Here is a 22444-nt window from a genome sequence, read left to right on the forward strand (position 1 = left end):
GCGGTTTTCGGAATTTACGCGTTTTTGATTTACGCGGGACGTATCCTTCGCGTAAAAAGCGACTTGAGTGTAAATTCAATTTCTACATTTAGTAATGTCCGGTAATCGCTCGATTAATCGATTACAGCATGGAATAATCGAATAATTTGTAATCCAATACTGCCGGCACGAGTAATTCATTAATCGATAAGTTTAAATAAGATAAAAAAATGCGAATAATCACCATTAATCGTTCGATTAATCGAATAATTTAACGAAATATGAAAGGAAAGCGCAACATCAATATCAGCAAGTCAGCATGTCGTTTTGTCACGTAAAATGCTCTTTACATAAAGGTATTGCTTGGTATATAATAAGTTCGGTACCAACTTTTCAAAAGGTCGTAAGCAGATGCCAGATATATCCAACAAACAGTTCTGTTGAATAACAGATAATCAAGCGCTTATTATCCGGTAATCTATACCCCTACTATTCAAGAAAAATGAATGTTGGGTGCATGCATAAATTTGGGACATTATTTTTCCGCAGTATTTCATTTTTGCAGTCTAATTTTTGCTGTAATGTACATAGCTTACGAAGTACTAGTACGTATTATAGAGATTGCTGACATTTACCGCACGCACAGTTCGCCGCGAAAACGTATAGAGTAGGGCGGGGCATAAGTGCGATGTTTGAAGTTGTCATCAATTTTCGCGAGATATAAAGAAGAACAACAACAAAATATATTTTACAGTGATGCAGCAACTCAATGTCTTTACATTCAACTATAAATCATCTGGAATAATAGTGTTATTGAAAATAAATTCTTCATTCTTCTGAACAAGTGCTGATTCGCACTTTTACCCCACTAGCGGGGTAAAAGTTCGATTACCGCGGGGCAAAAGTGCGAAGCTCGAATCCATGAAATTAGCACAGCAGTAGCTAACAAAACAATATTATCGTCAATCTGCGGTATGTTTCGGTAAGGAATATTCTCAATTTACACCTTTCCTATTTCTCGCTGGTGTATTGCAGCCTCCGACAGATCGAAACTTTCCCAAACGTTTGTTTTATGTTTCATCAGCGGAAAAACATTGTTTTCCTTCGACCAACATCTGTAGAACACAGTTTTCTGCAGATCTTCCATTTCTAGTATCTGTAATATAGTGCCAAAAGCTGTATATAAGCTATACATTTTTGCCCCGTCCGTGAGTCGCACCTTTACTCCGCTAGGCGCTTGGCGGGGTTTGATTAAATTATGGAAAAGCGAAACTGTTATTTTCTTGATTCAAATAGAATTTCGTTCCGAAACAAAAATATTTTTAGGTTGTTATAAAAATTTCGTTTGAAACAAACGAATTTTTTCGCTCCGTGATAGAACTAGAACTCCTTTCCCCGAACAACCCCGTTGAAAATCGCGGCTATAACGCTGACGGACGAGCAGCGTCGCCCGCAGTACCTTACAAGTCGCAAGGACTTGCATAGTGTCGTCGTCCCGTCAGTAAAATTAGTTAGATTCTCGATTCATGAATCGAACTTTTACCCCGTCAATAAATCGAACTTTTGCCCCGCTAGGCGCTTGACGGGGTTTGATTAAATTATGGAAAAGCAACATATATTTTGTAAATTCTTCTCACCGCAATTTCAAGAGAGATATCTGAGTGATGTAAAACGCTGTTACAATTTGTGAATAAGTAATATCCTCCTGTTGATATCGTATTTGCCATACAAAGAAATATTACATCAAAACCGTTCTAAAATAACTTTTACCCATAACTCAGCAACTATGATTCGTAAACAACAAATGTTTATGATGGATTTAAGCTGTCAAAGTACTCACCCATCCATGCCAATGTAGTCAATTTACTCGGAATCCGCACTGATAAATCATTGAATCGCACTTTTACCCGCATCGTACTTTTACCCCTCCTTACTCTATGCGGTTTGTTTGCATCTCCAATTTTTTTTCGCTGCGAAAAATTTTTCACGATGCACACAAACCACTGTATTAGTCGCACATTAGCAATCCTGATACCGTCCGTTATTATGGCAGATGGTGTAAAAAGCTGGATAGCGCATCACTGTGCGATTACAACGCACTACTTGCGACACACAAAACCAGAATAAAATTGAATGTCACACAGCTATCCACCTATTCGCGTGCGTAATGACGGCTAGTGGATACAATTTTCGGAGAACGTTAGCATGCCTTTGGCAAGTTGATATTTCCAGCCTTAGTTGTTGTTGTAGAACTTTCAAGCATATGTGAGCAAATAAACATTGTCGAAAACTGTACCCATTAGCCGCCATTAAGCGCGCGAAAAGGTGGATATGCATACAATTATTGTTCATATTTTCTAGTAAATTATCCATGTTAACAGAAACAGAATGTAGCCTTTCGATCCTGAAATGAACGTTTACATGCTGACTATTTATTTACTAGATTTACTAGAATAATGTTTCACATATGTAGTATTATATACGTGGTAGTGCCTAATTTTAGTCGTCATCGATTCTGCCAATTTCAAAAGCAGTTTTTTTGTTTGAAACAAAAATTCTGTTCATTAAAATATATTCGCTGTGTTCAGATTGGCAAGAAGAAGGCAGTATTTATATTTTTACAACCAGACCCCTGCTACTGGGTCCAAAAACTGCTTCCAAAATTGAGCTCTCCGACGAAAAGTTAATGACTGCTAATTTCCCGTTAAACAAATCATGTTCGAAAAACAGGTCTATAAAGTGATTTCCTCATTATTCATAATCTTTTTAACTTTTCACTATTGATTTAATAATGTCCTGATTTATTCCAGTGTCATTTCCTTTGCAAAACTTCCTTTCTGCATGATTTTTCCTGTACCAAATTCGATTTTGACAGCAGTTCAAATAATAAACATTGCGAGCTTTTTTGATAAGTTTCAAGCAAAGAAACCGGCGAACAGTGCAAAATGTTACTGTAGGGAACGAGCCGAGTTAGATGAATCAGCGTAAAACAAATCTAATGAAACTGAATTATTTACTTGAGTGTAACTGAAACCCCTTGCATAGGAAGAATACCGTCATACGAACGATGAGAGACAAGGAGAGAAATGAATCGTTCAATATGAGACTTACGCATACTGTGGCATGATATAGCATGCTCTAAACAAGTCAGTTTTTGGACGAACGTAGACTTTGACGGACGTTGTTCCGTATTCCGGAGGGCTCGGTTGGAAATAACCGACGGACACGACATTGGCGTAGTGCTCCCAAATAGTGAGTATAGTAAATTGAATATATATAGTGGCGTCTGGTAAACGCCTATTCCAGAAAATTTAAAAAGATGCTTGTGCGCATCTGGTTGTTTGCCGAACTGCCTCTGTGAGGGCTATTTTTTGTACATACTTGTGTGTATGATTCGCGTGCCTCTGGGAAGGCAGAATAGTTTACTAAAACACGCTGGTATGCGTTGTTTGATCGCCTCTGGGAAGGCAGCGTAAATTTGTTTGTATGCGATAGCTCCCCTGAGAGGGACTTTTAGCATCTCGCTTGAGCGCGTCTGACTATTGGAATGATTGGAATACGCTGATGTGCGCGTATTAGTGGCGTCTGGCAAACGTCCATCTGAGAAAGTTGAAAAGATGCTTGTGCGCATCTGGTTATTTTTTAGCTGCCTCTGTGAGGGCTACTTTTGGCATATACTTCGCGTGTATGATTCGCGTGCCTCCGGGAAGGTAGAATGGTTTACTGAAACACGCTGGTATGCGTAGTTTGATCGCCTCTGGGAAGGCTGTGCGAAATCGTTTGTGTACGATAGCTCCCCTGAGAGGGATTTTTAGTAACTCGCTTGTGTGCGTCTTACTATACGCTGGTGTGCGCGAATTAGTGGCGTCTGGCAAAGGTCTATTTGAGAAAATTGAAAAGATGCTTGTGCGCATCTGGCTGGTTTTTGAACTGCCTCTGTGAGGGCGACTTTTTGCACATGCGTATTTTTTGCGTGTGATTTGCGATTATGATTCGCGTGCCTCCGGGAAGGCAGAATGGTTTACTGAAACACGCTGGTATGTGTAGTTTGATCGCCTCTGAGAAGGCTGTGCGAAATCGTTTGTGTACGAAAGCTCCCCTGAGTGGGACTTTTAGTAACTCGCTTGTGTGCGCCAGACTTTATTGGCATACGCTGGTGTGCGCGTATTAGTAGCGTCTGGCAAAGTTCATCTGAGAAAGTTGAAAAGATGCTTGTGCGCATCTGGTTATTTTTTAGCTGCTTCTGTAAGGGCGACTTTTTGCATATGCTTTGTGTGTGATTCGCGTGCTGAAACACGCTGGTATGCGTTGTTTGATCGCCTCTGAGAAGGCTGTGCGAAATCATTTGTGTACAATAGCTCCCCTGAGAGGGACTTTGGCAGAATTGTCTATTGAAACACGCTGGTATGCGTAGTTTGATCGCCTCTGAGAAGGCTGTGCGACATCGTTTGTGTACGAAAGCTCCCCTGAGTGGGACTTTTAGTAACTCGCTTGTGTGCGCCAGACTTTATTGGCATACGCTGGTGTGCGCGTATTAGTAGCGTCTGGCAAAGTTCATCTGAGAAAGTTGAAAAGATGCTTGTGCGCATCTGGTTATTTTTTAGCTGCTTCTGTAAGGGCGACTTTTTGTATATGCTTTGTGTATGATTCGCGTGCCTCCGGGAAGGCAGAATGGTTTACTGAAACACGCTGGTATGCGTAGTTTGATCGCCTCTGGGAAGGCTGTGCGAAATCGTTTGTGTACGATAGATCCCCTGAGAGGGATTTTTAGTAACTCGCTTGTGTGCGTCTTACTATACGCTGGTGTGCGCGAATTAGTGGCGTCTGGCAAAGGTCTATTTGAGAAAATTGAAAAGATGCTTGTGCGCATCTGGCTGGTTTTTGAACTGCCTCTGTGAGGGCGACTTTTTGCACATGCGTATTTTTTGCGTGTGATTTGCGATTATGATTCGCGTGCCTCCGGGAAGGCAGAATGGTTTACTGAAACACGCTGGTATGCGTAGTTTGATCGCCTCTGGGAAGGCTGTGCGTAATCGTTTGTGTCCGATAGCTCCGCTGAGAGGGATTTTTGTAACTCGCTTGTGTGCGTCTTACTATTATTGGAATACGCTGGTGTGCGCGAATTAGGCGTCTGGCAAAGGTCTATTTGAGAAAATTGAAAAGATGCTTGTGCGCATCTGGTTATTTTTTAGCTGCCTCTGTAAGGGCGACTTTTTGCATATGCTTTGTGTGTGATTCGCGTGCCGCTAGGAAGGTAGAAATAGAATAGTTTACTGAAACACGCTGATATACGTAGTTTGATCTGGCCTGTAGAAAATCGCTTGTGTGCGAAGGTTTCCCTGAGAGTTGATAATGAAAATGATGATTGCAATGACGGAAATAATTATGGTAATGACAAAACTGATTCTGGTGATATTAAAAGTAAGGATTGCAATGAAGAAAATAATTATAATAATGACTAAAGTGATGATGAAAATGAGGTAAATGATTATGGTAATATCGAATCTGACGTATGTGATGGCTGTAATGACGAATATAAAGATAGAAATGAAGTAAATGATGATGGCAATGACGAATCTGATGAAAGAGATGATTGTAAAGACGAAACGAAAGCGATGCTAATTACGAAAATGACGATGGTAATGCCAAAATAGCAATGGTAATGACGAAAATGATGAGGGTAATAACGAAAATGATAATGGTAATGACGACAATGATAGTATTGATGATAGAAAATGATGACGATAAAAATGATAGTGATAATGACGTAAATGATGATGGTAATGTCGAAAAATATGTAGACGATATTGACGATTTGGTTATTTCAATGATGTTAGTTTTGTTGACCTGGATGATAATCATTTTGATCATTTTGATGATGCTGATGATTTTGAAGTCGTGGATAATGTTGACGGTTTAGATGATGATGACTATTTGATAAAGATGTTGATATAGATGTTGATTTTAATTATTTCGATGGCGTGAATGATGATTTTGAACGTTTTAATGATGTTGATAATTTTAATTATGTTAACGATTTTAATTATGTTAACGATTTTAATTATGATGATGGTAATGGTAATTATAATGGTAATGACGAAATTGATAGTGGTAATGATTAAAACGATGCGGATGTCAAAAATGATGATGGTCATAAGATTTTTTTTGGTCAATTAATCAGAAGAATAGAGGAGGGGGTGAATGTAGGGAACGAGCCGAGTTAGATGAATCAGCGTAAAACAAATCTAATGAAACTGAATTATTTACTTGAGTGTAACTGAAACCCCTTGCATAGGAAGAATACCGTCATACGAACGATGAGAGACAAGGAGAGAAATGAATCGTTCAATATGAGACTTACGCATACTGTGGCATGATATAGCATGCTCTAAACAAGTCAGTTTTTGGACGAACGTAGACTTTGACGGACGTTGTTCCGTATTCCGGAGGGCTCGGTTGGAAATAACCGACGGACACGACAGTTACGAAAACAAATTTAATTTGATTCGCATATTACACTGTTTTACAAACCGCCAAATTTTATTGTAAAAGCTCGGCGACATTTTGAAAAATAAAATTTGTTCGAATATTTGGTTGGGTCAGTACACGGGTTTTCAAATTTATTTGATGAAATAAATCAAATATTGGATGATTCAGCAAACAGTGTACTGGTACCTTAAGCAATGCTCCACAGTTTATGCGAACAAAATCATGTTTTGCATTTCATTTTGAAAATTAAAATTCGTGTACAAACAAAACTAATGTAGATCCAAGCATTCGGAAGCAAATTCGGAAATAATAACTTATTGTCGTATTCTCACCAGGGATGGTTCGATCACTTTGACTCAATTTTGATTCATTTGATAGTACCGTCTTAGCCTTGCCAAATATAATAATGTTATATATGGGACATTTGTAGAACTAGTTCAAATCTACAATTTTTTGAACAAAGTTTTGCTGTATCTTTTGTAGTTACGGTGCACCAACACTAGTAACTCATCAGTGACTAAATAAACGTTCATTTAGTCACTAATAAGATACTAGCATTGTACCGCCGTGACTACAAAAGATACAGCAAAACTTTTTTCAGCAAAATTATAGATAATCACCTCTTCTACAAATGTCCCTTATGTAACTATGTCGTATTTTGCTCCGTTAAGACGGTACTGTCAAATGAATCCAAATTGAGTCAAAGTGATCGTACCACCCCTGATTCTCACTAATGAGTTTCAGCAACACTGAAAGCGATACCGCGTTCTTATATTTTCCAGTCAACGGTTGTTCGTCACCCATCAGCCAATCAGAAATTGGCATTACAGAAAGAAATATATGCGCATATAACTTAACAATATAATGCAATTTGTTAATTGCATTAAAAACGAGCCGTAAGTGTTGATAAACGGCTTGTCTTGACTTCTTCTTGTTTTGCTCTACGTCTACGGTCACTATTCGTGCCCTCCTCTACCTAACGGATGCCGTCTTTTTCTACCCTATTGGTAATGCAGGACAAGTAGCTATGATATGAGAGGGAATATCACCAAGATTTAAATACGACTAATTTCAACTCGCTCAATCACGTCCGCTATGGTTTAGATAGCAAAGGTGCAAGGAAGCGAATGAAGTTGCATGACTAACTCCCGGTTCGAGCCCTGTCTAGGTGGTAACATTATATTTAGCATTTCAAAAAATGGTTCTTTTTATCCTGCTCCTTTTGAGATGCAGTAAAAAAATTCGCTTGATTTAGTTTTTTAAATCTCGACCGAATCTATTTTTATTTTCCATAACAAGCAAACGATATGCACTCGATACTTTTTCGATACGTCGATAATGTAGACAAAATGACGTTTCGATTAAGCCTCAAACAAACACTAATAATGTTTATTGAATGCTAGTGGCGTAGCATTTTAATTGCCCGCTATTTCGCCTTTTTAGCATTATGTGAGTTCTACAGAAGTATATAAACAAAATTAAGCTTTTATTCATAGTTCTGTATGCTTATACAATGTTGTCAAAGGACTAGTGATAAGTTCTCACTGGTTACTTGAGAAAAGTATGTAAATATGCATAAATATATTATATATATTTAATAAACTTGAAGTGAATCGCCCCGTGGTAAGCTACATATTGTAGCATTATATACGCAAATAATGCTGATTTACGGTAATGCTTAAACGCATTGACGATGTTTATACAAGTCTGGCTTTAGTTTTCAAAAGGTCGCATAATCAACCCTTTTGCATGCATTATGCGACCTTCTGAAAACTAAAGCCAGAAGTGTTATAACCATGCGAATTGCTGATATACCGCTGTCTGGTATTAGCGCTGCCGAGCTACAGCTAATATGGGGTTATGCGTTAATGTTTGTGATTACTTGGGTACTTGGGAAATAAACATTTATCCTAGCGAATTTACTGTACTACATTTAAAAAATGGCAACTAAAGAGCCATTAAGACCTATTTACTAACACACTCAAAGCAATCATGGTAGTCATGATTCATGCCCAGTAAACCATTTGGTTTGTATATCTCGATTGCAACTGAGGTATACGAAATCATATCTGAACGAAAAAGTTATATTTCACGCCATATAAGAACATATATGTACCAAAGTGGAGGCGATATACGTGCGAAAATTTTGACAACTATTTGTAATTCTATTTTGTGCAGTTTTTATAACACGCAACCAAATACTCCTGAATATATGATTAAGATATAATCAAATATTGCAATAGTCTATCCGGCTTTATAATTCACAGTCATGAATTGTATATGAAGACACGCACCACTGCAAAACAACTTATTGTTCACTTCGATTTGACATACTCTAATCATTATACAATTCCAATGTGAAATTGACATGAAAACGATTTAATGTGAACTTTCTATTACGATTTTTGTGTTATCTGGGTATGGACTAGAAGGTGGCGGGTTCAATTCCCGAAAAAACCCATGCATTTTTATTAGCTTACTTATCCGAATTAAAGTTATCCGAAATTAAAAATATCGCGTTCGATAATGTTTACGGCAAAATAAAAATATCGCGTTTCATTTTTACCTTTGTTACATTTGTTATACTATAACAAAGGTTTAAAAATTGGTCGAAAAACACGAAATTGATCTGAGGCCCAGAGGGCCAAGTCACATATACCAATCGATAGGGTTCGACGATTTGAGCAATGTCTCTGTGTGTGTGTGTGTGTGTGTGTGTGTGTGTGTGTGTGTGTGTGTGTGTGTGTGTGTGTGTGTGTGTGTGTGTGTGTGTGTGTGTGTGTGTGTGTGTGTGTGTGTGTGTGTGTGTGTGTGTGTGTGTGTGTGTGTGTGTGTGTGTGTGTGTGTGTGTGTGTGTGTGTGTGTGTGTGTGTGTGTGTGTGTGTGTGTGTGTGTGTGTGTGTGTGTGTGTGTGTGTGTGTGTGTGTGTGTGTGTGTGTGTGTGTGTGTGTGTGTGTGTGTGTGTGTGTGTGTGTGTGTGTGTGTGAGTGTGTGTGTGTGTGTGAGTGTGTGTGTGTGTGTGAGTGTGTGTGTGTGTGTGAGTGTGTGTGTGTGTGAGTGTGTGAGTGTGTGTGTGTGTGTGCGGTGCGCAACTTTTCTATCGCCTGTTTCTCGGAGATGGCTGAACCGATTTGTTTGCTGCTATTACTTTTGTTTGAAAGGTATTATTGCCTACTATATCAATATTAAATTGTTTCGAGGTCCGACATTTCGTTTAAAAGTTATAAGTAAAAAAGTGAAAATTGCGTGACACGATTTTCTCCGGAACCAAATGATCGATTTCAACGATCTTGGTATCGAATGAAAGCTCTTGTTAACACTAAATTTTTCGGGTAAATTTTATTGAAAACAGACGAGTAGTTTAAAAGTTATGCTTAAAAAACCTGTTTCGACAAGGTAATAATTATCGCCTGTTTCTTAGAGATGACTAAACCGATTTAAGCGTTATTAGTCTCATTTGAAAGGTAACGTAACCTTATAGATCACTATTGATTTGTTTTTTGATTGGACGTTTAATTTGAAAGTTATGAGCAATTGAATACACCACATTAAAATTTACAACAATTTATAACGATTTCATCTAAGATAATTTATCTAGTTTGAATTATTTTGGCATCAAATTAGAGATTTTAATGCTGCAAATATATCTGCAAAATTTCAGAAGAATCGGTTTTGTCGATCAAAAGATATTCACCCTCCAACACTCGCGCCAACTTTTGTAACACGGTTACTCGCGCGCACAATGGCCCAAAGCCAAAAAGACATGCGCACTAGAATTTTGACTGGGAAAACTTGGTTTTAGGTTTATGGAACCTTCGGAAGAAATCTTGAAATTGAAAGTTCTATCATCTGGTGCAATTTAAATGTTGATTAATCCCCCTAAAAGTGAAATAAAAAAAAATTCCTCAGTTTCAATATAATACATTGATGCGTTCTGCAAAATTTTAGAACATATTATTGCGCTCTTCACACTCAATTGGACTGCACAGTTATTAAGTGCAACCTTCAAAACTGTGATGAAAAGTGTGCTACTGATAATATCGCTAGTAATCTTATATCGATAATACCATCAAACTTTATCGTCATGGAAGAATATCAAAAATTGGAGGGTTTAAAGTGAAATCTTCTTCTTGATTTGTTATTATTTTAACATTTTTGTTCTATTTCTTACGTATTTTTGCTTATATTGCCATATTATCGTTATTAATTATTAACGATAACGAAACTTTATCAATAATCGTACGAAACTTTATCAATAATCGTTATAGATTTTGACCGACATTTCCCATCATTACAACTCTCCCATCTGAGCTGACATTTGATTTAGCAGTGGCGCCAGTACCAGTTGTAGGGAAAGCAAATAGTATTTAATTTTTCATTTATTTCATATATGCTGCATATTTATTCAAGTTATGAATTATGCGTGGAATTATGTATTTAGAAACTATTTTTATATTATTCTTTGCGTCGATAACAACTCTACGTAAGCATTAGAATTTAAATAGAAATCAACCAAGATTCATGGTTTTTTCCCACGAAATTTTGGCAACTTTTCTCACCTACAAAATGTGTGACTGGACAAGTGTGTTCAAAATCCAACTTTCAATGCAAAGAGCAATATTACAAGAAATTTTGTTGAATACAGAAACCTTCTATCTATTCAGCGAAGATAGAAAAATCTTATTCATTGTATATGAATTTGTAAAATCAGTTTTTTCTATTTTACCCATATTGTTTACGAGCACTGTATTTTGCCCTTGTTCGTTCCATACTGGAAGCGTCAGCCGCTGTTTGGAGTCCATACACAGCTGTTTGGTCAAACAGGATTGAAGCAATTCAATCAACAAGATTTCTGCGTTATGCATTGAGAAGCTTACCGTGGCGAAACCCAATAGAATTACCGCCATACGTTGAACGCTGTCGTTTGCTAGATATGGATACCCTAGCTAAACGAAGAGACATATGTAGAGCAGTTTTTGTGGGAAAATTACTGACAGGCGAGATCGACTCCTCTTTTATCCTTGCACAAATTGGCATTAACATTCCGCCCAGAAACCTGAGATCATGGGAATTTTTAAGACTACAATACCAGCGCACTGAATATGGACAGAACGAACCCGTAAGGGCGATGTGTGAAGTTTTCAATAAATGTTATTTATATTTTGACTTTTCCATGACCAGTGTTAGTTTTAAAAATAGATTAAGAAGATTATTTAGCTTATAAGTTTTGTGAATTTGTATATTAGAAATGTCTGTGAACCTTGTGATATATGTAAACACTTATTGTAAACGTTCAAAAGAAGATGGGGTTTTTATGCCTTTTTGAGAGTCTATGTTAGATTTTTTCAAAAAGGCTTTTCCCCATCCAAGTAAATTCATGGAGGCCTACTTGGCCAGATGGATAAATAAATAAAAATGAAAATGAAAAAATGTAGGTGTTTTTGGAGGCAAGAATGTTTTCTATGATGAATAAGAACCTCTCCCCACTTTAGGAGGGGGGGCTCCTATACAAATGAAATACAAATTTCTGCATAACTCGAGAACTAATCAAGCAAATAGAACCAAATTTGGCATGTGGGTGTTTTCGGTGACAAGAATTTATTCTATGGTAAATTGAGACCCCTCCCTCTTTATAAGGGGAATTGTAACTCCTCTCCCCTTTAAGAGGGGGGGCTTCCATACAAATTTCCTCATAACTCGAGAACTAATCAAGCAAATGGAACCAACTTTGGCATGTGAAGGTTTTCGAGAGCAAGAAAATTTTCTATGGTGAATTAGGACCCCTCCCCACTTTAAGAGGAGGGGCTCCTGTACAAATGAAATACAAATTTCCTCATAACTCGAGAACTAATCAAGCGAATTGAACCAAATTTGGCATGTGTGTGTTTTTGGAGACAATTTTTTTTTCAATGATGAATTGGGACCCCTCTCCACTTTAGGAGGGGGGGTCCTATACAAACGAAATACAAATTTCCTCATAACTCGAGAACTAATCCAGCAAATGGAACCAAATTTGGCGTGTAGGTGTTTTTGGAGGCAAGAATTTTTTCTGTGATGAATTAGGACCTCTTCCCACATTAGGAGGGGGGGCTCCAATACAAATGAAATACAAATTTCCCCATAACTCGAGAACTAATCAAGCAAATAGAACCAAATTCGGCATGTGGAGGTTTTTGGAGGCAAAAATATTTTCTACGGTGAATTAGGATCCTTCCACACTTCAAGAGGGAGGGCTTCTACACAAATGAAATACAAATTTCCTCATAATTCGAGAACTAATCAAGCAAATGGAACCATATTTGGCATGTGAGAGTTTTAGATGGCAGAATTTTTTTTCTGTGGTGTATTACGACCCCTTTCCCTTTTAAGAGGGTGGGCTCCCATACAAATGAAATACAAATTTCCTTATAATTTGAGTACTAATCAAGCAAATGGAACCAAATTTAGCATGTAGGAGATTTTTGAGTCTTGAATTTATTTTATGATAGTTAGAGACCTCTCACCCCTGTGGTAGGGGGATATGGACTCTCATACAAATAAAACAGAAATTTTTGCGAAACTCAAAAACTAATCCAACTCGAGAAATTCGAGACTCTTCCATAAAACATTAATCAATAACAAGACCACAAAAACTATCTATAGTAACACTAGATCATTCAGGACGAGCCGGTCGCGAGTGTTGCCGGTGACCCGCCGTCGGAAGCGCCACCCACTGGGGGGCTTGCAAAACTCGAGAAGTGACAAAGATCATCCGAGATTCATGATTTATGTACAACACAGGTTAATTTGTGGCAATACGAAGTTTGTCGGGTCAGCTAGTATGTATATAAATTAAGATTCGTAAATCGAATCTTCGAACGTCTTGCTACCATTTTGAACGTTCTGCCAAATAAATTGATTCAAAAATACTTTTGGTAGGCTTCACCACATTTGGCATCACTAGTGTGCATCTTCCATTTGTGTAAAGATACAGACCAGCCCTGGGACCTGGTTGCAGTTAAGCAATCCTCAAGGTTATGCCATGCCCAAGGGATTTCAGTTTATGCTGATCTATTTTCCCAACAATTTAAAGTATTAATGCATTGAATAATTATGACGTTTTACTCATAACAAGTTAATTGAAGGATATACGTTAGTTGAACAGCGATTTGTAACTTTATAACAATATGGCATTCAAAAACCTACATGTGTTGTACAAAATGCAACAGCGTGAGTAACCGAAGGTTAATAAAAATTGATGAAATTTATTCAAGAAAACTTTATTGATGTCAATCAAAAAGAATGGCATTACAGAAATTTATGCGTAGTTCAAAAACCTATAAACTAGACTTTTACTACGCAATGTATATGTTAAAGAATAATATTTCCTCTTACAACTAGCTTTTACTTGCACTTACTCAAATTAGTAACAACCAACTTACCCTTACTCAGTAATTTCATGAAAAAAAGGATCTATCAAAATTTATAGGATTCAAATTTTGTAAACTTATTCCATTTCAAAATTTTTTATGAAAACCAACGCACTACGCAACGTTAACCAATGAATGAATTATGTTCCGAAGACGTGTTGATTTCTATCTCAAAGAGCAAGTAAGTTGATGAGACGTTGATTAAGCGACTGCAAAAGCATATTGCAAAACAATTCCACGTTCTAAAAATAGAATTGACAGCATAGTACAAACCGCTGTTTAAAAGTGCGCAAAAGCCTCTATTATGCTTCATTGCAGCTTCAAAAGCAGCAGAGTTGCCAGTCTTCTTGATGGAATGTTTTTGGTGATGGATAGCTTTCAATCAAAAACAAGCCCTTGGCAGACAACCATGTTCTCGCCGCCAACATCTCGTGTGTGCGAAAATGAGATAGCAATTCAGCACTGCGTTTCACTCAACTGCCAGCAGTCTGATTTGGGCCCGCTGTCAAATTTTGAGCCCCGGACATGCTGTCGCTGACGTTTACTGCAGCTCGATATAGAGATGTCGATGGGGTGATCAAAAACATTCCATCAAGAAGACTGGCAACTCTGCCTAAGGTCGAGCGACAGTAACAGCAATGCTATCTGCCGAGTTAAAGTTGAACTAGCACATACTAGTGTGTGTAAATCGAAATATGGATGTACACAATGAGAAAACTTTTCGTATAGTTTCTATGTGTTTCACACATAGATTTTTTCTATGTGTTTCACACATAGATTTTTTCCATGTGCCCAGTTAGTAAATTAACTTTATGTGCCAAACAGTTACCATTTATGTGTTTTTAAAATTTACCTTTAAAATTTGCACATACTATTCATATGCATATAATTTTCATGTGCACTTCTTGGCGGATTGTGTTTATATGTGGCACATAATAATCATAAGGATTTTCATATGGAAATTTTCCATTAGTTATGTGCGGATTATTTTGAGTGCACGAACACGTATATATGCAATAGGCGTTTTTGACAAGCTATTGTGCGCGCATTCCCTTACTGGACACGACGGTTGAAACAGTCGTGTTTCTGAACGGTCGTAAAAAGGGTCGTTTTTAGCTTTTGACAGATAAAATGTCAAATTGTGTCATCATCGCTGTTTCATTATTGGAACCAATCGAGCAAAGTAAATAAACCTAGGAATTACCGTTCTATCAGAAGAAACGGAATGAAATTCAGCATGAAATGAATTTGTATTTTTAACGCCGGTTTGCCGAAATTTCATAGTGAATAAAGCGTAGTTTATCCTTCATTATCCAAACAAGCAATAACAAAGCAATAACGTTCGTATTCGAAAACAATTTGTTTAATGCTTTTGTATTTTGTTTAATGCGTTTGTATTAACACGAAGTCACGATTAAGGTTGCGACAGAAATGCAATGAGCCTGTGTTGCCAGTTATGGCGATAAAACATTACGAACTGTGTTGCCAATTTAGTCATTTTTTTACCTTTGGAACGTTTGAAACAGTACCTGAACTCCCCTCGGAATCCATCGATCAAGTAAATGCACAATATCGCCCGCTTAGAGGCGCTGCATAAAAAAAAGATGCAAAATAGCTGAAATAAAATGCAGTTTTTGATTAACCCTTTCAATTGTTAGGATTTTAGATAGCGAAATATTGGAAGAAATTCGTTTATCTACGTTAAGGTAAGTGAAAATATTCGAATTAATCAACTTTATGGCAGAAAAAAGTTAATGTTTGATTTTGTACCGCATGAAACAAAAGTACATAGAGTCAGCTGTAAAGTTTACATATCCTGGATAGAGAATCACCAATTATTTTCAATCTTTAGTGTATTCTAATGTATTTTCAAATGCTAACGGATTTATTTTGGTGATTAGCATCACCTGCGCCAAGAACCAAACATATAACCTATCAGTTCGTAACCATAAATACACTTGCGGAGCTCTAAATTTCCCGAAACAGAAACAATATATATCAAATGAAAGTAAATGCTTTTTCTTACCATTATTATCCGTTTTCATCATTCCCACTGTTGGCAATTCAATAAAATATTACATTTAAAGTCGAGTTCCATATAGGTGCCAGCAAGCATTTTGGGAATTACACTTTTTTGTAGTTTCAATAATCACAACCAGGTAGCGAACGGTTGCTCTTAGTTTTGCTCGAATTCGCCTATTGGCCTTGCCAGCGTTGAAAGAGATTTCGTAGGCTGCTCGCACTTACAGCAAATCTCGTGCCGAACTGTCAACGCGTGAGTGTTGACAAAAGCAAAAATATTTCCCTTTCTTTTTTTCTCACGCAAAACCCTGAACAATATCAGCAACGCTGGCAAGGCCAATGGATTGCCACGCTCGCACACATGGTTTCCAACTTCATCATTGAAACAAAAACATCCCATCTAAAAGACTGGCATCTCTTCCTCGCGCCCGTACAAGTGACAAGCAACAGAAGCAACAGCGCAGCCCTCTCGACAAAAGTTGAAGCTATTAGAGTGACTATATACAGAGTGGCGACAATGTCAAAATTGGAATAATAATTATTTGTCAGTGTCATTCCAATCGAGCAGACAACCTATCCAACGCGTATGCAGGAAAGAGAAGGAAAAACCTAGGATAAACCGCATTGCATACATTTGGGATGGCTTGGCGCCACTCTGTATATAGTCACTCTAGAAGCTATGTGTAAATACATGCCCCAAGTAACCAAAAGTTCGAATAATGGTGTCTAACAAGGTTTAAACAGCTTTATGTATATCAATCTATAACTTGCTAAGCAGCGTCACTTTTAAGTAATTAACCGAACTTTCAAGCTGTCTTGGGTCCACTGCATAGAACGCTAAGCAGATTCGAATTAAACTGTCAAAAACTAAGAAAAAACAAATTTAGCAGCACTTCTATGTTCTATTTTTATATTTCTACCTAACTTCTATATTCGTTGCATTTGCCTGCTGTTGGGTTTGAACCCGGGTGCTCCGCGTTGCAAATCTATACCGATCCACTGCGTCACCTTTGCCGTATACAAGCGATGTGAATTTTGCCAATGAGTTGTTAAGTAAAAGTTCGTTTTAGAACTTGCAGCAGCTTTATGCAGCGCGAGTTAATTATAGAACATAAAGTTTGGAACCAGGCAATTAACTATAGTAGTGAGATACCGACAGCATATGCTACACAACACAACACAATAATGAAGAGCATTACATTCTAATTTATATTTGTAATTAGAAATGTGCGAGGATTAAATTTATTCAAGTGAAATAAAAATAATTAATCTCCAATAGTTTCAGATTCTGCTGGTTTGATCACTAGAAATATAAACAAAAAAGCAGCACGCAGAACTTGTTAGCAAAGTTACTTCAGAACTTCATGTAGCATCCTAATAGCTTTGAAGTATCTATGAAGTATTCGCAGCACTTCTTAAAGCATTTAGTTCCACGTATACTTGATATACACTACTAATCAGCAAGAAAGCTCCACGGAACTGAATCTGAACTAGTTATGAACTTTCGAGTTCGCGTGTCAAGTAATATTCGAACTTTTGGTTGCTTGGGCGAAGCTCACAATATAGGCGAATTCGAGCAAAACTAATAGCAACCGTTCGCTACCTGGTTGTGATTATTGGAACTACAAAAAAAGTGCAATTCCCAAAATGCTTGCTGGCACCTATATGTAGCTCAACTTTCAAAGTAATATTTTACTGAATTAACAACAGTGGGAATGATGAAAATGGATAATAAAGGTTAGAAAATGCATTTCCTTTCATTTGATATATATTGTTTCTGATTCGGGAGATTATTAGAGCTTCGCAAGTGTATTTACGTTTACGAACTGATAGGTTATATGTTTGGTTCTTTGCGCAGATGATGCTAATCACGAAAATAAATCCGTTAACATTTAAAAACACATTGGAATACATTGAAGACTAAAAATAATTGGTGATTCCCTATGCAGGATATGTAAATTTTACAGCTGATTCTATGTACTTTTGTTTCATCCGGAACAAAATCAAACATTAACATTTTTCTGCCATGTAGTTAATTAATTCGAATACTATCACTTACCTTAGCGTAGATAAACAAATTTCTTCCAATATTTCACTATCTAACATCCTGGCAATTGAAAAGGTTCATCAGAAACTGTATTTTATTTCAGCTTTTTTCAAAAATGTATGGAGTTTGACAGCGATTTTACTTTTCATCACTTTTTTTATGCAGCGCCTCCAAGCGGGCGATAGCTTGTCAAAAACGCCTATTCATATATTTTGTGTTTCTTCAATTTAATATATGAAGATAGAATTAACAAAAGGGCGAATGTCGCAAGCGTAAACAAACCGAGTAAGGGTTGATTTTCCTATGCTGGTCCAGCAAAAAATAACTCTCACTCGTTTTGTTTACATTTGCGACATTCGCCCTTTTGTTAATTCTATCTAGAAATGTTTTACGCCACTTTTTCGTTAGCGACTAATATTCTCATGACTTGCCCCATCTCCCCTATGTAAAAACAAGTAATGTAAGTTAGACCCCCTCCCTGCTTCTATGCGTTACATAATTTGTATTTAATACGAAACCAGACAAAAACCGCAGAAAAAATATCAACATAACTTTCAAGGCGAATGCGAATAAAACTGTCAGTCAAGTCAACACTGATTGTATAATAATCAATGACGCGACTGTAATAATTTTGGACTTTGACACCTTTAATACTCTTAAATATTTATCACGTTCCGTGGTCTAATTTTTACTGCTTCGATATACAGCGATATAGATCAGTGTCAAGGTGTTATCGGTGTTGATTAAACTTGCAGGAAGATTGTAAAGTAACATACCAACAGCGATTTATTTCTGTAGAAGACCTACGTGTTTATTATAAAAGAAATAGAAAGTCGCATTAAAAGACTGAAAAATGTCTGAAAATGTTAGTCCTATCAAATATTTTCTTTCTGGAGGATTCGGTGGTATTTGCACCGTTTTAGCAGGTCATCCGCTAGATACGATAAAAGTTCGGCTACAAACCATGCCACTGCCGACTGAAGGGCAGGCACCATTGTATGCAGGAACGTTAGACTGCGCAAAGAAAACTATTCGTAATGAAGGTTTTCGTGGCTTGTACAAAGGCATGTCTGCTCCTATTGCCGGAGTAGCTCCCATTTTTGCTATGAGTTTCTTTGGATTTGGAGTGGGAAAAAGACTACAGCAAAAAACTCCAGATGAAGAGCTGAATAACATCCAGCTCTTTGCGGCGGGTGCATTCTCCGGTGTATTCACAACTACAGTAATGGCGCCGGGTGAACGAATCAAATGTCTTTTACAAATCCAACAAGGCGGAAATTCGCCTCAAAAATATAATGGAATGGTGGATTGTGCTAAGCAACTCTATGCTGAAGGTGGAATCCGTAGTATTTATAAAGGATCATTCGCTACCTTGCTAAGGGACGTTCCCGCGTCAGGAATGTATTTCTTGACGTATGAGTATATAAAAAAGGCGTTAGCTCCGAAGCAAAATGAAAAACAAGACGCGGCAATTGGGTTACTGGGAACAATTTTCGCTGGAGGAATGGCAGGTATCGCAAATTGGGCAATCGGAATGCCGGCCGATGTGCTTAAATCACGTTTGCAAACAGCACCAGAAGGACGCTATAAGAACGGCATTCGAGATGTGTTCAGCGAACTAATGAAACATGAGGGCCCACTGGCCCTTTACAAAGGTGTGACGCCGGTGATGTTGCGAGCTTTCCCCGCTAATGCGGCTTGTTTTATTGGTTTCGAAGTGTTTATGAATTTTCTCAATTGGATTGCCCCCAACTTATAGTCCATTGTATTACATTGTTATTTCCACGTGAAGAAATGTGCTTTAAGGTAAAGGTGTAGATGATATGCAATCATATATGAAGAACTACCATTTGTTTTATAAAAAGTGAATTTATGTACTGCCTAATAAAACGTTTTCTAAAAATGTAATTTTTTATAAAAAAATACTTTGCTTTTAATATTTTCTTGGCGAGATTTCAACATTTCCACGAACAAACAAGAACAAGTAGAAAAGATGCATACAATTTTTCGTGCGAAATGCTCGATATTAAATCTCATACATATATGTAATAGTGCCGATTCGGCCGAAAAAAGACCAAAACCTTACAGTTTCAAAACGTTCTGCATTACATCCGCCAAATCCTGCACCACGGCAGCATCTTCAGCTGGAACGATTTCTTCGCGTTGATATTGATCAACCAGTTCAATCAGTTTTGCCTCGCTTTCAAGAAACGGAAGCAAATGTTGGTGTAGCATGATTTCGTCTTCCAAATGTGCCCGAAAAACACAGTCTTGCCGAAATTGCTTGTCCAATAAGGACACTTCTTGTTGAAGTTCCTGTACATACTCGGCCGTATAATTTTTCTTTTGCATTAAATCTGATGGGAGCAGTACATTATCAGGAATAGTAAAGGTCGATTGATAAAGCGCGGCTAGCTCTTCCAGTTTCTGTGTACAATCTTCAAACATTTTCAATGCAGTTGGATAGCACTTGGAACGGAGTTCCATGGCCTGATCTGTAGGCATATTGCGTGCTTCAACGAATTCATCCGTGAACTCGGTTAATGATTGCTGAATAACAGTCTTTATCATAAAACGGTCTAAAAATAAAAGTACTGTTTGTTATACTCTCTGTATTATGTATCACTAATTACTTAAGACAGACTTACTTTGTTCTATAATCTCATCGGAGCTAAAGTTGAAATGTTGTAATTCATATTCCTGCTTTTCTGGATTCATATTTTTTCAACTTTTTAACAAAAAAATTGATTTTAATTGTCCGATATCCTCTAAACATTAAAAAGCGCGTTACTCGTAAGCGTTGTTTGTTTTATGTATTCAGATTCACTTCACGATATAATTAATAACATAACTATAACAACTATAACGGTGTTATTAATTACTGGTCACTGACGGAGTAAAAGATAGGAGGGCTAGAGAGCCTTAGAGAGTCGCATTCTCGCCATCTGAAACAAATTCTAGATAGAATTAACAAAAGGGCGAATGTCGCAGATGTAAACAAAACGAGTGAGAGTTATATTTTGCTGGAGCAGCATAGGAAAAACAACTCTCACTCGGTTTGTTTACGCTTGCGACATTCGCCCTTTTGTTGGTTCTATCTTCAAATCTGGCTTTAGTTTTCAGAAGGTCGCATGATACATGCTACTGTTTTACCTGACTCACTGCGAATATGCGTATTATTGAAATAAAACGTAACCATGCGCTTTATTCGTTTATAACGCATATGCAGTTAATATCGATAACAAACGATTCTTTGTAAGTTGTGCTTTTGTTATTGCATTTAATTTGTAAAAAGTTGCATAAATAACAATTCAGTTTCACAATACAATTATTGCGTACTACTGGCACATGAAATATAACGTTTAAGTACGTTATTTTTGGTGATCAAAATTAACGATGTTTTCGATACAAGGGCGATATTTTTCGAAACCTTTCGAACCAACACGATACCGCGAATACAACGCATTTCGCAGTGAGTCAGGTAACACAGTAGAGTGACTATATACAGAGTGGCGACATGTCATCCCAAAAGTATGCAATGCTCTAGCAATGCTTATTTTCTTTCTCTTTCCTGCATACGGGTTGGATTGGTCGTCTGCTCGATTGGAATGACACTGACAAATAATTATCATTCCAATTTTGACATTGTCGCCGCTCTATATATAGTCACTCTATAGATTATGCGACCTTTTGAAAACTAAAGCCAGAAATAATCTATTATGTTTTATGTTTTATTCGTCAAGCATTTGTAGACTACATACAATAATATTATTCAAGGGTAAGTCGCTGAGAACATTCCGTTCACCTCATTCATAGAAATTTTGTTCAGTTTGTGCCTTACTGTGCCGCTGAGGTGCTGATCGTGTGAAACCTGTTTACCTGTCAAACTCGCCTGCGCCTAGCCAGACTGTTTTGGTCATTTTGACAATAACAAACATTGGCAGGGCTGCCAATTTCTAACATTACAAAATAGAAATGTCAAAAAAGTGGGCCATAGTGTGCTCTAAACTGTGAAATGAAGGTACGGCAACTGTAATCAATGAGATAAGCTGTTCCCTGCAACAATGTTCTGAGCGACTTACCCTTGTCTCGGCGGCACCTGCAGCAGCCTTCGCAACTTTGATCACCTTCCAGAAAACCTTACCGCTATTAAGACTTTCGTATAGACGAACGGGTGCGGGGAGCCGCACAGAATCACTTCGAACCAAAATGCAAAAAAGTTGGTTTATTTACGCAAAGATAGTTTCACGGATGACTTAAAAAGGAATAACTCAAGCACTGCTATTTTTGATAAATGTTGTTTACTTTAATTTTTGGTTATAGATTGCATAAACAACACGCTACTTAGTGCTATAGCGACGCCTTGGTGAAAACATGAATACTTTGATATGCATTGACAGACATTAAAAATCAAAATCAATCTTCTTAGTGATGTGAGCGCTACGTAGCGGGAGCATTACCACTTACTTTCAAAATGGCGGCTGAGCTTTTACACACG

The 22444-nt window shown here is 37.5% G+C and overlaps 2 protein-coding genes across 2 annotated transcripts; one reads left to right on the forward strand and one right to left on the reverse strand.

Annotated features, from left to right (window-relative positions):
• The first annotated feature begins 18538 nt into the window (after positions 1-18538).
• Positions 18539-19850, forward strand: LOC128733627 (congested-like trachea protein). The gene has a single exon (XM_053827350.1). It carries the CDS (start codon positions 18800-18802, stop codon positions 19703-19705), a length of 906 nt encoding a protein of 301 aa, XP_053683325.1. The 5' UTR covers positions 18539-18799; the 3' UTR covers positions 19706-19850.
• Positions 19803-20834, reverse strand: LOC128733628 (uncharacterized). The gene is made up of 3 exons (XM_053827351.1): positions 20722-20834; positions 20595-20677; positions 19803-20525 (listed from the first exon to the last, which is right to left on the reverse strand). Exons 2-3 carry the CDS (start codon positions 20662-20664, stop codon positions 20029-20031), a joined length of 567 nt encoding a protein of 188 aa, XP_053683326.1. The 5' UTR covers positions 20665-20677; positions 20722-20834; the 3' UTR covers positions 19803-20028.
• Positions 20835-22444: the final 1610 nt, after the last annotated feature.

This window comes from Sabethes cyaneus, chromosome 2 (genome assembly GCF_943734655.1).
Source record: "Sabethes cyaneus chromosome 2, idSabCyanKW18_F2, whole genome shotgun sequence".
NCBI classification, from domain to species: domain Eukaryota; kingdom Metazoa; phylum Arthropoda; class Insecta; order Diptera; family Culicidae; genus Sabethes; species Sabethes cyaneus.

Bases quoted from the DNA above. Each gene is read 5' to 3' on its own strand.
- LOC128733627 (XM_053827350.1), top strand. From the start codon at position 18,800: ATGTCTGAAAATGTTAGTCCTATCAAATATTTTCTTTCTGGAGGATTC.
- LOC128733628 (XM_053827351.1), bottom strand. From the start codon at position 20,664: ATGAATCCAGAAAAGCAGGAATATGAATTACAACATTTCAACTTTAGC. The intron at 20,526-20,594 runs GTAAGTCTGTCT...TTTTATTTTTAG, and splicing joins CGATGAGATTATAGAACAAA to ACCGTTTTATGATAAAGACT.